The sequence below is a fragment of the Myotis lucifugus genome, unplaced genomic scaffold (assembly GCF_000147115.1).
Source record: "Myotis lucifugus unplaced genomic scaffold, Myoluc2.0 scaffold_5, whole genome shotgun sequence".
Classification (NCBI taxonomy): domain Eukaryota; kingdom Metazoa; phylum Chordata; class Mammalia; order Chiroptera; family Vespertilionidae; genus Myotis; species Myotis lucifugus.
This window is the reverse complement of record NW_005871053.1, coordinates 17,363,884-17,382,400: the sequence shown is the minus strand read 5'-3', so window position 1 is coordinate 17,382,400 and position 18,517 is coordinate 17,363,884. Positions and strand designations below refer to the sequence as shown.

General features: G+C 38.3%; 1 protein-coding gene across 1 annotated transcript in view; it reads right to left on the bottom strand.

The window, feature by feature from the left end:
• Window positions 1–492: 492 nt before the first annotated feature.
• Window positions 493–18,517, bottom strand: part of KCNH7 (potassium voltage-gated channel subfamily H member 7) — a 400,753-nt gene continuing 382,728 nt past the window's right edge. Inside the window, exons 14-16 of the mRNA XM_023743782.1 lie at window positions 15,001–15,169; window positions 4,385–4,577; window positions 493–1,273 (exon numbers count right to left, since the gene is read on the bottom strand). Coding sequence (XP_023599550.1) covers window positions 1,007–1,273; window positions 4,385–4,577; window positions 15,001–15,169 — 629 coding nt within the window. The 3' untranslated portion in view covers window positions 493–1,006. The remainder of the gene's footprint in view (window positions 1,274–4,384; window positions 4,578–15,000; window positions 15,170–18,517) is intronic.

Genomic DNA, 18,517 nt, shown 5'->3' with positions numbered 1-18,517 from the left:
TGTGAATGACCCAATAAAACTGAAATGTTACGGTTGGTGGGTGTGCACTTCCTTCATAGGCAAGTAAATGCACATCGTTTTTTCCACAGCTGGGGTTAGAAAGCCATAGAATAACTTATACTCAATGAAAGTTAGTTTTGCCAGGCAAACCAAATTGCATATATTTTAAAAAAATAAAACTATGTACCATCACTCTTTTGATCAAATTCAAGATTGCCCTAAAATATATATTAGAAGAAAGCTGTGGATATCAGTTTTTGTCAGTCACTCGTTAGTAGTTCTCCCTTCCCACCCCCCACCCTCCAAAATAGAAAAATTAGAGAAACCTGCTTCTAATCAAGGAAATGTGCCAGTGGAAAGTGTTTTAGGTAGTTTGTAAATGCAGTTAGTGACAGAATTTTAAACCAAAAGGCTTTTTTTTGTCCTCATTAATGCTTGCCTATATTCATGTATTTGGAGATGGCTACGTATATAGTCAGAGATTTCTAACACTAAACTGCATGTTCTTTTGTCAGTGTGGGGTGGAACGAATGTAATTAACTATGAATATCAGTTCTCGAAAGTGGCTAAGCTCCCCTTTTCCTCCGTGAACTTCCTTGAGTTGAGGATCATCTGAGTTGCATCCGTGAACCAATTTTATCCCTTGGTTTCTAATTGAAGGCATTTTCATAACCAAGTACTGATTTAGTAAAAGCAGGAAACAGGAGTCTCCATGCAAGAGAAATTGGAGTTTCCTAACATGCACATGATTTAAAAAATAAAAATAAAAAATAAGGTGCCTTGAGATGCTGGCAGTTTAACATTTGGAACAAAAGAATTCGTATGTACATTTACATCCTAACTGCTCAATTTTACCACACAAGCTTCAGTTTAGGAAAATATACAGTACTTTTGCATATAATGGTACCTTTGAGCCCCTGAGTCAAGTAGAGAGGATTTAAATACAAAAAGGAAAACAGCCATTAAAAGCACTTACATTGTATGTGGAATAAATAGTACAAAATGATTATTTCCCCGGAAGACCAGGATCAGAAACATGCCTATGAAGACCCAAGATGCCTGCAGTGCTCGGGGAGGAATCTGTTAAGGAAGGATGCCTAATTGGATGAAGGTAAGTTTTTCTTTGCCGCGAGTGAAGTTCTAAAGAGAGCTCGCTGTCTTGTTTTAAACGTGAAGGCAAGTTGTCTTCCGAAGCTGTGTTCAGATGCACACCACTTGAGAGCGATTCTTTGGATTTAAGTTTAGATTTGTCAAGGTCTAGAAATTCAGGACACTGATAGAAAGAAAAGAAAAGATGTTTTTATAATTTATTTGGACATATTCCTAAAATCACACTCATGAAATCTAAATATGTTTTCTTTTGCCCCAATCTGTATTTGATTAGTAATATTAGCCAACCTTTCCCTCCCAAAGATGGGTCAAGACATTGCAGATTAGGTGTTAGGTTAGGTCAGTGGTCGGCAAACTCATTAGTCAACAGAGCCAAATATCAACAGTACAACGATTGAAATTTCTTTTGAGAGCCAAATTTTTTAAACTTAAACTATATAGGTAGGTACATTGTTATTAACTTAATTAGGGTACTCCTAAGTTGGCCTTTGCTAAAAACGTCCTCAATCTGAGGGGTCGACTTCAGTGAACGTACCCCCACTTCTTCTAATGCCACTTCTTCAAAATAGACTCACCCAGGCCGAAAACTGACTTCTGCGCATGGGCCACGAAGTTTCAATTGCACATTTCATGCGGGCCTGCACGTGGTATTTTGTGGAAGAGCCACACTCAAGGGGCCAAAGAGCTGCATGTGGCTCTCGAGCCGCGGTTTGCCGACCACTGGGTTAGGTAATCCTGAACAATCATTCCAAGAACTTTAGTTTTACTCTGAAGTCAGAACAGAATTTATTTTTTTTATTTTTTTCATTACACAAATGACCCACACGAGTTTTTCAGATGAGTTTTAACTCAAAATTCAAGACAAAACTGGGATAGGAAATGTGGGTCGTTTGTGAGGGGAGAAAAGAAAAAAGAAAGAAAATCACCCATCCCTGCTCAGAAAATATTGTCTAAATCCACTGAAAACAAAGAACAATGCTCGTGGTTTTGCGTGTTTCCTAACCATTCACAACTAGAGCTAAATTAATATCTACTTCCATATTTTAGAGAGATTGCATTATTTTCCTTTTGCACATTTCCTCCTGTTGCTAATCTTGTTTCTGTTGGAAAAAGAAAGGGGATGAGTTTCTATGTAAAGTAACGGATAGGGGCAGAAATAGAATACTGGGGACCAACTATAATTGTAAGAAATATTAATCATGCTCTGTTACCCGTGATTGTTTTATTCTGATTAAAGAAGACACATTCTAACCTGGCTGGGAGCTCACCTGGAAATGCAGCCTTCCTCTCGATCAGGAGGTGCCTATTATCATTGAAAGATTAACAAACTCGTTGCAGAAACCAGAATCGCCAGCCCTTTGAAGACCCCCAGCCTTTGCATACCCATAGACCTTTGCAAATCAAGACCTGTAAACTGCCCATTTGGCATGCCTTTTGCCTACATCCCCATGTAATCTTTGTCCTTCTACCCATTATAAGCAGCTGGCTTATGGTGGGGGGCAGAGCAGATTTTTGTGGATGACTGGCTGCTCTCCCATACTGCCAGTAGTTGGAATAAATGCTCATACATGATTCAACCCAGTCTCTGCTTAATTGGCTCAAGTAGTGATAGGCAGCATGGACCCCTTGATTGCATGGAGTTCTATAATCTCATTGGGTGATTCTGATTATAAATTCACCCTGTGGTATTGTGGTGGGTACTCATGCCCCAGGTATATAACTTCTTTAGTATAAGGTTTGTCTTTGCCTTGTCCATTGCTTCCATGCATCTAGGTCAGTGGTCAGCAAACTCATTAGTCAGCAGAGCCAAATATCAACAGTACAACGATTGAAATTTCTTTTGAGAGCCAAATTTTTTAAACTTAAACTATATAGGTAGGTACACTGTTATTAACTTAATTAAGGTACTCCTAAACTGGCCTTTGCTAAAAACGTCCTCAATCTGATTGAGGTACATTCGCTGAGGTCGACCCCTTCCAACTCTCCCATTCACTCTCGTCTTGTATACTAGATTAACTTATTTTTGAAATAAAACATGACCATCCTCAAGAGAGCACATAATCTTGTTAACTATCCTGTACTCCAAACCCGGCCTTGATTTCTCCCACCTCCATGGAATGTTCCTACCTTCCTCCTTAATTTTAAATGCATAAATGAAGCTGCAAAACTGTTATTCCCTGGAGCATTTGAGATCTTGCTCCTTGACATATGTTGCCAGTTTGGCTCAAATAAACTCTTCTAAAAATTCTCTATAGGTTTGGATGTTTCTTATGTCATTATTTCATTTCCCAGAATATTTTGCACTAAAACCCCAAACTTTAAAGACAGTTTTACACGATTGTTCTGTAAACCCTTATTTAAATCATCATTCTTAGGTGCAATTTGGCCATAGTGATTAACTAATTAAGAATGATTTCCAAAATAGAATTCCAAGGGAATTGACCTTCAAAGTAACATAATTCAAAGAGGTTAATTTGGAGGGCTTCAGAGGCAAGATGAGGGACTGCTCCTCTTCCCATTCTCCAGGGGAAAAAAAGGTTTAGAGATCTTTGGGGATGGTAGGGTACAGATATCTAAGATTACTAATTTGACTGCTCTTGAACCTCAGGTCTTCTGTGTCCAGCTGCTATTTTTCCTCCACTTCCTTCCTGAGACCCTGCCCAAGAATTCATCTGGTCACTAGAGTAAATTACATTCTTGTCTCTGAAGAGCTTTTTGGACCAGGGCTACTCCTTAGTTTTCCAAGCTCTGCCATATACACACTTAAGTAGATTGACTCTTGAAAAAAGCTTTTTCTTTAAAAAAAAAAGTATTGTTTAAGATCATTCTTCTAGGTCCATTGTTCTCAAACTTTATTTATTTTTTTTAAATATATTTTATTGATTTTTTACAGAGAGGAAGGGAGAGAGATAGAGAGTTAGAAACATCGATGAGAGAGAGACATCGATCAGCTGCCTCCTGCACATCTCCTACTGGGGATGTGCCCGCAACCCAGGTACATGCCCTCGACCGGAATCGAACCTGGGACCTTTCAGTCCGCAGGCCGACGCTCTATCCACTGAGCCAAACCGGTTCTGGTTGTTCTCAAACTTTAAATGGGCATAAGAATAGGGGGGTGGGGGGCGTTGTGTGTAAAATGTGTATTACAGGGTCCATTCCCAGAACTGAGTAGAGTGAGAATCTGCATGTTCCACAGCACCCCAGGTGATTTTGATTCAGGTGGTCCCTAGAACACACTTTTAGACACTCTTGGTTGTACGCTACCTACACTCACTTGTGAGGAAGGACTAAAACTTTGATCCGTCTTGATGGATGCTCTCGGATGACTGGTTCTCATCAGGTGGATGGTGGGTCTCTGATACTCCGCCGCAGCAGTTACCATACTGTAGGCTGGGGGGACCACAGTGGTTTGTTTCTGCAGCAACTGTAAGATGGTCTGGATGTCTGCAGTCATCTGGGATTCAAGTCTGCAGGACAGAAACGGGAAGACAGTCCTGAAATAGTTCATCATTTCTCAAAGAATTTGAGAAAATTTCAGCACCACTACTGTGTATTGGTTTAATATGATTTTAAATTCATTTGTTAATGACGTAAGTGACTTTGATCCACCTGTTTATGACAAAGACAAAGTTGTAGAAATGAGTTGTTTTGACATGAGAATGAAGTTGTGTGAGGAAGACGCCATCTCCTCTGTTGTCATTAATGACGTGAAGAAGCAATGATGGCAAGGGGATATTTAAACTATAAATACTGAGAGTTTGTGGGGACAACCCCAGAGTTTTGGTCAGGGCAAGTTGACACTTTGCTGGCCTAAATAGCTCTCGAAGATCTTGAGGCATTTACTCCTGCTGTGGCCAAGGAGATGCTGGTCAGCATGAAGCTCAAGAGTGCAGCAGCCTCAGGAAGAGAAGGCACTCCTTGTGGGCGGTGGTGCAAAGCCATGCAGAGGCCCTAACTCCTGGAGCAGCTCTGAATGTCCATCAACACTGGTACCTCTGTTGCCTAGCAATGTGCCCTAGCAACAGGGGCCTCTTATTTTTGTGCTGGAAGCTGGATGTCAGCTCTTGCTTGGCCAAGTGCCTCTCCCAAGTGCCTGCTCCTATAAAAGGTTCCTCATCTTTTTACCTGGGCAATTCCTCCTCCTTTTACCTGGGACAATAATGTGATTAATCTATCATTGCTGTGGAATATGTTATTTCTTTATTTGGCTTATTAAGAGATATTATCCTGTATGCTATTCCCTTGTGAAATTATAATTCCCAAGGCAAACCTCTATTAAATAAATTGCTGGCAAAGACAAAATCAGTCTCTGAGCATAAGTTTGCTGCCCAAACAAAACAACCACCAACAAACAGAATTATGGCCCTGCTTTAAACAAGAAGAACAGGAGAGGGAGCATGGAGATTCTCTCCTGGCTGTTGCTAACTTTCTGTGTCTCACTAATGGTTCTGATAAAGACCATTGCTTTCCTGCTTATTTAATAGTACCTTATCAGGAAAACAGCTGAATTGAATAGACTATATTTTTATAATGTACTTTGTATTACATTTTTACAATTAAGCTTTATTGTGTCCAAAATTTAAAACACACTGAGAATCTATTTTTAATCAATAATTGTCTTTTCTGTTTAATCAAGCTTTGCTCAATTTCTTGTGAAAGTCTATCTACTCTATAAAAAAGAGATTTGGGGAGCACATTTCATTTTTTTATTTTATTTTTAAAAATATTTTTAAATTGATTTTTAGAGAGAGAAGAAGGGAGAGGGAAAGAGAGAGAGAAAAATATCTATGTGAGAGCATAACATCCCAATCAGCTGCCTCTTGCGTGCCCCCTAATGAGGATCAAGTCTACAACCCAGGTATGTGCCCTGACCGAGAATGGGACTGGCAACCTTTTGGTGCATGTGATGACGCCCACCAACTGAGTCACACTGGCCAGGGCGTGGTTAGCACATTTCTTTCATAGTTACAACTGGATAATTTCTTATTTGTTTCAAATTTATATTACCTTTATTTTACTTTGCCTATCTCCTATCCACATCAAGGCTTGTATATTATTCATTATAGTCTTTCTGTAATGTGAAGTACTGTTAAATGTTAAATTCCTTTCCAGTCTAAGTTCAGGGCCTTTGACATTTATGAAACAAATCAATGTAAAAGTTTACTTGCCTCTATGATCCACCTGGCTTACAAAATACTAATCTGATCATTTTTTACCCAAAGCTCAAAGTAGCCAACTGGCTTGTTAATTTTATTCTCATTTTAAATTAAAATTCAAGGGAAAATACAAAATACAATAGGGCTGATTCTCCTCCTTTACATGTGTTAACGCCTCTTCAAAAAGGAATTATGTGGCATAAGAACAGAAAATTTGGACCATATGCCTCTTTAGACAACTCAATTCTCTTAACTCTTTACTGACTTGTCTATAAATGAAAAATGCAAAGGAAAGCTAAATCTTACAAAAAGATTAAAATCATAAAACTAATTTTGCTCAATTATATACATTCTATATTTATTGAAGAGAACTTAGCCTTTGGATTTGAAAGAGAACAGAATAAACCTGGAAAACATGAGAAAATATTGTTTCTTTTTAACTCTTAATATTAATTGATACTGCAAATCTTCCTTCTGAAAAACTTTGTTCTAAACCAAATATAGAAAAAATAGCTTATTGTCTTCTAAACCAATAGCTATAAATTATACATGATTCTGCCTTGTAAATGACAAAAGCTCACATTAAAAAAAGAAAAATTGAGCCATCCACTAGTTTATTTATCTACTTGTTACCTACAGGATTGATCTAATTTTTTTTATGGTGTCAACTAAATTGGGTAGACTAGCTATTCATTGTTGTACACCATTTCATTTTCACTCCTCTAGGTCCAGCTCAAATTTAATCTGCAACCAAAAATCTTCCCTTATCTGACTCACTCAGAATTAATTTATCTCTCCTCTGAGCCTCCAAAGAAAATTCTGCATTCAGTCTTCATTGTAAATATTTCTGTACAAATTTGTCCTATCACTAAAAGTATTTAACAATATTTAGCATTCAATTACATTGAATTTAAAAGGATTTGGAGATGGAGCATGCAATACAAACTTCCTCAATAAAGGAGGATTCAAGCCCCAATAGACAGTCAAAAATTATGGTAATATTTCTGAGTCATGTGAAACCTTTGTCAAACAGCTATGGTCTCAGAAACAAGATCTCTATACCATGGATTCTATCTATTTGAATAGATCCTCAGAGGAAAAACTCTATTGGAATGTGGACTTTTACTGATTAAAACATGCTGCCATGAACAGGACTCACTTCACCTTCAAATGTGCTTATCAAACAAGTTTTATTTATCCAGGCTTGCTTCAAGAGCCTTACCTCATTGTGTCTAACAATTCTGAGCTATTATGTCATGAACTTTGGCCATTTCCAACCAGTTCCCTACCTTGAAAGGCCCAGACTCTAAAATCCTATCAATATCCTACTTCTAATCCCCTTCTGAGACATCACTTAGGCTCTGTCAAGATGGTAGTCCCATCCTGCAGTGATTTTGAACACTTGGTTTTGTTTCATTAACTGGTGATCATCTGATATTTTGGGTAATTCAATGCAATGATTAAATGTTGCCCCACCCGCCTCTGGCCCCATTCATATGTTGAAGCTCCAACCCCCAGTGTGATGGTATTAAGATGTGGTGCCTTTGGAAGGCGATTAGGTCATAAGGGTAGAGCCCTCATGAATGGGATTAATGCTTTTTTAAAAGAGACCTGAAAGAGCTTCTTTCCTTTTTCTAACTGTGAAGACACAGTGAGAAGACAGTCATCTGTGAACCAGGAACCTAGCTCTCACCAGATACAGAATCTTCTGGCAACTTGATCTTGGACTTCCCAGCCTCCAGAATTGTGAGAAATAAATATTTGTTGTATATACTCCACCATTCAATGGTATTTTTGTTATAGCAGCCTGGAAAGACTAAGACATTCAGTGAAGGGGAGCATTAGTGAAGAATTTCTTTACTATGCATGGATTATATTTTCATGTCTTATGTCTAGGGTCTACTGGCTTCATTAGAAAAGACTCTTCTACTGAGACGAAATAATCTGTTTTACTCAGGAGGAATAACAACAATTTTTAAAAGTCCAACTTGGCCTTTAAAACAGAAAAGAACAACCCAGTTTTAAAACTTTTTTAGTCAGTGAAAGGTACCAGAATATGCCACCCCAAAATATGCCACTTTGGCATATTGATTATATTAAGCTGCAGGCACTTGAAAAACAGCAAATGCAGGGAGAAGCTTTCTCTGAACTCCCATTATCTGCCTAAAAGCAGATTCCCCCAAATGAATTAACTTGTCTTGAATCCCCTCCCTGGGAATTTTAGCTACCAGAGAAGATTGACTCTTGTCACAGGAGAGGAGACTAGAAGTTCCACACCCAGGCACATTTTGTCACAAGCTAGAGATACCTCCCATCTCTTTTCCTATGGGTCTGTTCATCTTTCCTAAAAAGCATTCACTCTTCTCTAAGAGGCCTACATCCCCCTCCCCCTTGCTCTATTAAAATGGTATTTAATCTTAAATTCTAAGCCACCTTGGAAGTTACTCATTTTTCCTGGATATTTCCCAAATATGCATGAGGTATACATGTTACTAAACATATGTTTGTTTCTCCCTTGTTAACTTGTCTTTTATTACCAGGGGTCTCAGCCAGGCACTCAGAGGGTAGAGGGAAATTATTTTTCTTTCCCTACATCAGCAAAGCTGTAATGCTGTGTAAAATGAATGTTTTCATTCACTTATTCAAAGACTCACAATGTACCAGGCACTGTGTTAGGGAGGAAGGAGTAGAAAGGACATGATGACGAAAGGAAAGAACTCTGATCTGGGGTGCCTACTGGAGCTGACTACCTAGGATGGAAAAATGAAGGAAGCGCATAAAAAGCCATAACTCTTCCGTGGTCGGCAAACTGCGGCTCGCGAGCCACATGCGGCTCTTTGGCCCCTTGAGTGTGGCTCTTCCTAAGCCTTAGGAGTACCCTAATTAAGTTAATAACAATGTACCTACCTATATAGTTTAAATTTTAAAAATTTGGCTCTCAAAAGAAATTTCAATCGTTGTACTGTTGATATTTGGCTCTGTTGACTAATGAGTTTGCCGACCACTGATTTAGACGAGTCTCAACCGGGCTGACTGGGCACTTCAAGTCTCTGCCACGTATCTGTTCTATGCCAGTAGGCTACCTCTGGAATGTCCTCATGGAGATGACAGAAGCACAAGAAAGAGCAAGGCCTCTCGAGTTGTAGACTTAGAAGCACCATACTTGCACTTCTGTTTCATTCTATTACCCAAAGCCAGGCACATGGTCAAGTCAGGAGACAGAGGCAGAGGACAATTCAAAGTTAAATGCCTAACGGGGTGGATGCAGAGAGGGTAAAAGATCATTCAACCCATCAGCAAGACCTATCAATTCTACCTTGGAAATACTTTCCACACCTGTCTAATACTCCTTCTATCTTATTGCTGCCACCACTTCAGTTCACCATGATCTCTCTTACCTATCACCACCTGACTGCTCTATCCAAATCTTTCTTGTCCATTCCTTCTCAGACCATTCTCAATGCAGCAATGAGAATAAACTTAAAAAGAAAACCTGCTCTGACCATTCATTTAATTAAGTCTGCCAAATGGTTTCCTATTGTTCTCAGGATAAAGGTGAAAATCCTGAGTAAGGCCTGAATTGATTTCAATTTTCAATTGAGGGGTTATTTTAAAGCAAATAGATGAACCTGGTTAAAGGGAGAAAGTGAAGAGAGAGTGTGGGAAAGAGAGGCTTTGTAATGACTTCCAAGTGAGGACAGCCTGGGACCCCTTTCTCCAACCTCATCTCCTTCCACCCTTTCTTCCACTCTGTTTGGAACACATCATAATTCCCCAACTTGTACAGTATTTCAAGCCTCTGGGGTCTTACTTGGACTGCTCTGTGTCCAAATAGAGAAGTAGAGTTCTTTATCCCTCCATTTGGTATGGCTTTATTTTTTTTTAATATATATTTTATTGATTTTCCACAGAGAGGAAGAGAGAGAGATAGAGAGTCAGAAACATCGATGAGAGAGAAACATCGATCAGCTGCCTCCTGCACATCTCCCACTGGGGATGTGCCCACAACCCAGGTACATGCCCTTGACCGGAATCGAACCTGGGACCCTTCAGTCCGCAGGCTGACGCTCTATCCACTGAGCCAAACCGGTTTCGGCTGGTATGGCTTTAAAACCCTCTACCTTATGCCCTAAAAAAAAAAAAAATAAAGAGAGGAGAAGAGTGCAGATTGGTTTGGCTCAGTGGATAGAGTGTTGGCCTGCAGACTGAAAGGTCTCAGGTTTGGTTCCAGGAGAGAGAGAGAGAAGAGAAGGGAAGAGAAGAAGAGAAGAGAAGAGAAGAGAAGAGAAGAGAAGAGAAGAGAAGAGAAGAGAAGAGAAGAGAAGAGAAGAGAAGAGAAGAGAAGAGAAGAGGAGAGAAGAGAGAAGGCAACAGATAAATTGCTCTGGGCATTCTGCAAGGGGTAGAATCATTACTAAATCTTTACTCTCTAGGGCCTCCCCACTCAAAGTGTGGTCAAAGCTGGGAGCTAGTTAAAATGTGAATCTCCAGAACTACTGACTTAGAATCTGCATTTTAACAGGATCCCCAGGAGTTTTACATACACATTCAATTTTGAGAAGCACTGCTTTAGGATCAAGTGTTAATGATTTCCCTATCATCTGAAGGCATAATATATAAGTATATAAGAACATTTCTTATATGAACTTTTACCGCAAATATAGTTTAATTGGCCATTAAAGCAGAAAAGCAGCAGCAGCAAGGACAATTGAAGATAGAACATTTAAGTTTGCTTTCATTGCATTATGTACTTAATATGTGCATTTGGATGAGACAAATGGGGGTAGAAATTCACGGTTCTACGTTTGAACAGAATGCTGAAGCTAAGTGGGATACACCCAACTCTAGAAAGTGCCCCAGGATTCTCACCTCACAAAGTTAAAGACCAAATTGGGTTGCCCTCTGCAAAATTGTTTTTGCCTTCTAGAGTAAAGTGGAGGAAAGAGGTTGTTGGAGATGGCAGTACAGTAAAAATGTAACATTTTGGATTTTATGTTTTAGGTTTCAAAGGGACTAAGCTGAGTTAGGCAATGAAGTATTTGTGAAAATATTCAGAAATAGAAAGAAGTTGGTCAAAGGAAAAAAAATGTCTAAGGACATACAGGTGCATATGTCACTTTGGCTGTGGAAAAGTTTCTAATAATAACAATAATAGTAGTAATAATAATAATAATAATAATAATAATAATAAATTCTAGTAATTATTCTAGAAAATAACAATTATTATTATGTTTACAGTTGCAAACCAAATGGATCCTAGCTATATTATCCTTAAAATTTTATACTTTAAGCCCTGAGATATATTAAAAACAAATGTTTTCAATAATCTTTGACAATGCTAACTGCAATGATTGGTACACATGATAAGGCAACAAAGGTAACCTATCAACTTTATATCTGAAGAAAGGTCAAATCAAGAAACACAATTACATGTAAAGTAGGAGAATAAACTAGACAAACATCAATAATAGAACTGAACATTATTGTTAATCAAATTTTGCCTAAGAGCAAGTACTGCACCTTTAATATTGTATAACAAATATAGTTTGCACATGTACTGTCTTAGTCTTTACAATAGCATTGCAGATAGAGTCAAAGAAAGAAACTGAAGAGATTTAAATGACTTGACCCAGTCACCCTGTAAGCAGTTAAGTAGAAGAGTTATTACTTTAGGATAACTTAATTACAAGTACTTTGCAAATATTGTGCTAATGAACTCACTGCTAGCTCTGTCATTCATTTTTTCATTCACTCACTTTTTTATTTGCTAAACAAATTGAATATATACTTGTCTTGGCAGTAAAGAAATGGGCAGTTATTTTCTCTCAGTCACAAGAATAGAAGTTCAAGTTCAGGCCACACACATCAATTCTGTATTATATGGTATATAGTCTTATATATTTTATAGATAAAATATGAAAGTGGCTTGGCATATATAGCAGGGAGAGAAAAAACACAAATGTATTAAGTACCTAAATATGCTTCTCTATCCAAGAATAATTATTATGATAAGTTCTTATACTTTAATTAGGAATTACTGACTCTAAGTAAATGATAATCTGTTTTAATTTTCTCAGGTATGTTTTAATTTACAAAACTTTAATTTGACACTTGGGAATGATATATGGACCTCAGCACCAGGCAATTTTAAAATCAATTCAATTTTATGGTAATGTATATGTGTGTGCACACACAATTTAATGTATTTACTATATTGTTTGAAGCTATTTGATTCTTATAAAAATTTTAAAAAGCAATACAAGCAATCAACAGAATGGATAAAACACATAAGAAATACTAATCAGATAGTAAGTAAACAAATAACATATATAGCAGAGGCAAAACTTAGAGGATGTTTTAAGTATAGTTAATGTATAAGTAAGTAACAATTAGACATGGGCAGAATTCATAAATGTATTAAATACAGACAGTAGGCAAGTAACCTGTGAGACATGCCAAAAATAGAACAGAAATATGATGTAGCAAATCAGAGTATAGCTGATACACAGAAAAAGATGGAAAGAACAAATTATTTTCATGTCACCTCTGGGCAGACACTTCCACCCCCAAATTTGATCACCCATTGGTGATGCAAAGTATAGGTTCATTCTGGCTCCACATACGCTTTGCCTACAAAAGGACTATAAACAGTTTGCTGTTCAGCAGGGTAATTACATGTAAGACACTTGGCCTTATATCCCTGTGATAGAGCAAGCATGTGCCATTGGCACAGGGGATTTTTTTTTTGTCTGTGGAACCCTTTGTGCAAACTTCAACTGTGGGCTTAGTAACCACACCATCAGCAGAGAAGGCTGATGCGACAGATGGGAACATTGGGTAAATCAGGATCCAGGTACTGTGCTTGCACTTCATAGAAATATGTTAATTACTGCATCTGGCTCTTCTCATCTCTCATTGTGTTTTAGATGGCTTTAGTAAATCCTGTTGTTATGGACAGTTAGACAGAGATGAGCAGAGCGAGGACGATGGGCCAGGTGCAGAAACTCACCAGGGCAGAAAGCCCCGGATGCCTAGCAAGGAGCAAAACTGGAAAACAAGAACCTCGGCCCCAGAATAACCTTTCCTCCCCAGCGTATTGCTGGTCATGCAGTTTGGACCCCCTGACTTTTCAGATAGCTAGTCAGGAGGTTTAGAGTCCAGCATGTTATCTTCCTCCCTTCAGATCATATCTGGCTTTGGTTGTATTTCAGCTCCAGGCCCAGAAAAGCAGCAAAACCAGACAAGTGATGCCGTGGCTGCCTCAGGACCAGCTACACTAATGACCCCCTGCCTTGGCACTGACCAATCAGTGGAGAGCCTGAAAGAGCACACCTGGAAAGCTGATGAATATTTTACCGAGCCCCTCCCCTGAGGCCTCCCTTAAGATTTCCATCTGCAAAAGAGAGATACATATGCTCAGGATGAAGGGCCTGGGGCTTGCTCTCCCCTAGGGGAGCATGCCTGTGCCATCCCTTCCCCCTTCTTTCCTTGAAGGCAGGGATGGGGAAACTTTTTTCTGCTAAGGGCCATTTTGATATTTATAACATCAATCCTAGGGCCTAGGCCATACAAAATTATCAACTTAAAAATTAGCCTGCTATATTTGGTCAAACATTTAATGAACTCCCTCCTAATGCCTTGGCAGGGCCAAACCAAATTATTTCACAGGCCTTATACTGCCTGAGGGTGGGACAATCCCCACCCCTGTAACCAGGGGAGCAATGAGCAGTGGTAGCTTGTCCTGGTCTAACCCCCTGAACCTGTGTCCAAGGCCCTCTTTCCTCTGACTTCTCAGTGAGCCATAGCAACCCAGCCTAGCCTCTCCTGTTACTCCTTCTATGCCCTTCCTTGTTTCACTGTCCTGAGTATATTTTTGCTGTGGCCAATAAATTCTTACTTTGCTACACTTTGTCTTTTGATTGAAATCTTTCCTTCAAGATGCCAAGAAACAAGGTCTCCTCATCTCCCTGCTAACACTGTGTTTAACTCACGAAGTTTTCCATTTGTGACCCCTAGAATACCTTGCCTGGTGATGTACCTGGGGTCGACCTTTAAATCAGTATGAAGTCCCACATGAACCACAACTACAGTAGCTATATCATACTCATTCATTCATTTTTTTCTGAGTCTTACTGACCAGTTTAATTTTAAAAAATCAATTTAGATTTGTGTTAAAGAGTTCCATCCTTCCCAAAACCTAAGTTAAATCCTCATTTTAAAAAAGTATAGATCAAAGATTGAAGAAAAAAATGGAGAGAATATGGGCTTCAACTCTGTGAGATTTTCAATTCAATCACATTTTTAACAAGTTGACTAAATAACTAAATGTTTAAAGAATTTTGTTGATGCTTTTTAAAAAATGTCATAACACATAACTAAGTTACCAGAAACAACCAAAAAGTATAAAAGAAGGATTAAAAGAGGAAGGGTATTTGTCAATAAGCTAGCTAAATATAAAACACTTCCTTAGGCAGTTGGCATGGGTGATATACTAGTTTTATGGCAAGTAACGAAAAAGTAGGATTTATGCTGCCCAAAGTTTGGAGTGTTCTAAATAAATGTTCTTTGAAACACAGATGAATAATTCTGTCAACTTCTAGTCTTATTTTAAAATCAGTAAGTGTAGAAGAAAAATATGAGATTGTGGCACAAGGAATTTGCTACTTACAAGGAGTAAAGCTAGACCCAACTAAGGGCTTGGTTTATATCCCCTTTGCCCTGACATTGCTTATACCTGTTGAGTTGTTCTTGAAGCAAATCCAACCTTTGCTCCACTTCCCCACAAGTGAGGTCACTTTCGGTTTCAGAGATCCCCCAGGCAGTTTGCTGAGGTGCTGAGTGACTAGACTCATCGGCCTGAGTCCGGGCATTTTCTTGCTCCCAGCTTCTTGTGTCAGAGATATCTGTGGGAAATAGCAAGATGTATGTCAACTTCTTTGTGTGCCCACTTGCATTGGTAATACAGACACCCACAATACAAGCAAGAAGGGATCTTAAAGTTTAACCCAAAGACAGAGACCCAGAGTGACTCAGGGACCTCTCCAGGGACCACAACCAATTGCTAGCTCACCCTGACCCTGCTTGCCACCCCTCTCAACCATTTCCAGATGATTAAAAACAGGTAGCCAGTTTTGAATCTTAAATACAACTTTGTCTTCTGTTTGTGCTAAGAGTAAACATGGATGGCAACCCAAAGCTGATTAGAGAACAGTGATTTTGCGATTTTATGTTGGGAAGAAACAGCACCATTTGTTTGTAATGCTTCATACCTGGGTTTAAGATTTTAGGGCTCTTTCCCACAGGGCAGTTTGCATACTTCATGCTTCAGAGTGGGCCCAAGAGAGGAGCCATCGGCAAGAGCTGATATTGAGGGGGATTCCTTTAGGTCGACCCAACTCAAGGTCAAGACAAGAAACAATGAGCCATAAATGATGGGGACATTAAGTAAAGGTCCTCTAGTCCCACGATACTCTTTTAAGTTTCTGTTTCTCGTGGCTCCTTCTGCACTGTCCTTTAATAGTCACATCAACTTCCAATAGGTTTTCTGTGTCTCTTGTATTTAGAATATTTTTATGTTACTAAACTTGAGCACATATGGCCAATCTGTTCATGTCCTCTTTTCAAATGTTCTGTGTGTCTGTTATGTGCCATTCTGCTGAATGCGGAGGAATTAAAGACAAAGAAGACACAGGCCCTGATCCTGAGAAATTCAGTTTATCGAAGTTTTGAGCATTTTTCATACAGAGATTTGTTTTCTGAGCTTCTTTTAATTTACTGTTTCTCCTACAATCTGTATTTGCGAGTTGTCAATATCTAAGAACAAATATAATATCTTTTTCCCATTTTTTTTTTTGCTTTTGATGACTTTTACTATGCTTTCTTTCCCTCTACATTTTACATCTCTTAGAGAAGGCTTAAAATGATTAAAAAGTTAGAAAACAGCCCAGCTGGTTTGGTTCAGTGGATAGAGCGTCAGCCTGCGGACTGAAGGGTCCCAGGTTCAATTCCAGTCAGGGGCACATGCTTGGGTTGCAGGCTTGATCCCTAGTAGGGGGCATGCAGGAGGCAGCCGATCAATGATTCCCTCTCATCATTGATTTTTCTATCTCTTTCTCCCTTACTATCTGAAATGAATAAAAATATATAAAAAAAGTAGAAAATAAAACTCATGAAAAAATACTAGTGGAATTGGGAGTTTATTTTTCAGGTAAAGAAAGGGCGACATTTCTTCCTCACTGGGAGAACTGGTAGGAGGAAAAGATGATCTAAAGAGGGTTTTCATTATCACATTGCAACAGATTTGAATTAGAGGTAGTGATTTTGGCTTTATAGACTTTTTTTTTTTGACAGGGAACTTTGATTAAACTCTGCATAAGTTATGTCAAGTTAAGGAATTTATATCCTTGGCTGATTAAAAAATAGATGAAAAGTAACTTATTTGGTGAGGATTAGCTATAATTTTAGAAATAGGGAACAGAATGTGTAGGACTTCTCAAAATCCCTTCCTTTGCTACAGTTTCTCCAAAGTACAGTCAGATAGCTCAAAATCACGCCCTTTCTCCAAGTCACAGACAAAATTCCTATATTCGTTTTTTCATGGTTTTTCTATCACTATCCTTTTATTACTGAATACACAGAACTTTCTCTAATAAAGTGTCTACAATTTCCTACAATTTCTGCTTCAATTGGCTGAAGCTATAACAAAGGGATTAGCATACGCAAAGACAGCAGTGGAAAAATCTCAGGTTAGGGTTGCCTGTTCTATTGAAATAGCTAGCAGACCTCAGAGAGCATGCTGTGAATTCCAGAATGGTTTTTCATGATTAAAGCTTCCTTAGCCTATGGGATCCTGGTGTTTTGGGTTTTTTTTGTTTTTAAAAGCAACAGTATATAATTTACTGAACTCCACAAAATGAAAATAAGCATAAAAATATAAAATTCCTGCCCAGCTGGTGTGGCTCAGTGGTTGAGTGTCAACCTATGAACCAGGAGGTCATGGTTTGATTCCTGGTCAGAGCACAGGCATGGATTGTGGGCTAGATCCCCAATAGGGGGTGTGCAGAAGGCAGCCAATCAATGATTTTCTCTCATCATTGCTGTTTCTATCTCTCTCTCCCTTTCCCTTCCTCTCTGAAATCAATAAAAAAAATTTAAAAATACAAAATTCCTGGAGTTTTAACTGATATATCAGCATATTTTCAGTGAAAAGTATGACTTATTATTCACAGGCATGTCACATTTTAAATAAAAAACAAAGCTCTAATGTCCAATGGACTAGGTTTTCAATTTTGGAGCAGCAATGCCAAACAAACATTCAGAACACACATATTAATGGTCTGGAGATGTCAATATTTGTCCCTGTCTAGCTGCCTGCTAGCTGATTAATGTAGGAATTTTTAAAAAAAGATAATAAGAACTGGTAGAATGAAGTTACATATTTTGCTCAAAAGTTTTGTGCTGAGAAAGTGTACAGAATTTCTGCTTATGCTTAACAGGTCTCTCATTTTTAAATCATATATAATAAATTGATATTTAAAGAACAACGGTGGATCACATGGAATAAATGATGCAGGCTTATGTTTTTTCTTCAATGCTCAAAGAAAAAAAAACTGATCATGTTCACTTAGAAGACACGAATAAAATGTAAACTTAAATAGAGGCTTCCTTAACTACAATGTACTCTTTTATTAAAATCTAGATATGTATGGTGTGCCTGTTTTAGCAGCAATATGAAAAAAAAAAGTTCAAGAGGGAAATCCTGCTTAGGGTCTTAATAAAAATGAACATCTTTCTAAATATAGCTCAAAAAAATCTGCACTCGGTTGCCTTGGAAAATGTTGCTATAGTTGCAAGACACATTCCTGGAAATGGATAAACAGAAAGTAAACTTTCACTTTTCTCTGGATACACAATTTTCCTAGAGTCAACTTTTGACCTCAATCTAAGTACGATCAGAGTCTGCTTCTTTTTCTGCTTGTTTGTTTCTTTTTAGTTTTGCCTGAAAGGTGCTTTGCAGGACAAATGCCAGGAATGTGAGTGAGGGAAATTTCCTACTAATGAAAAATCTAAAAATTGTAGGGGGTTAGTGATTCAAATTGCAGCAGTTACAGGTGCACCCTACATGTTATTCAAATTCTCAAACATCCCTCATTACTTCACCTTAAATAATCATTAGGGAATGAAATTTGCAGTGGTTTAATAATTCTTTATTTGTTAATCATATTAATTAACCAGGTTAACTGTGTGTCACA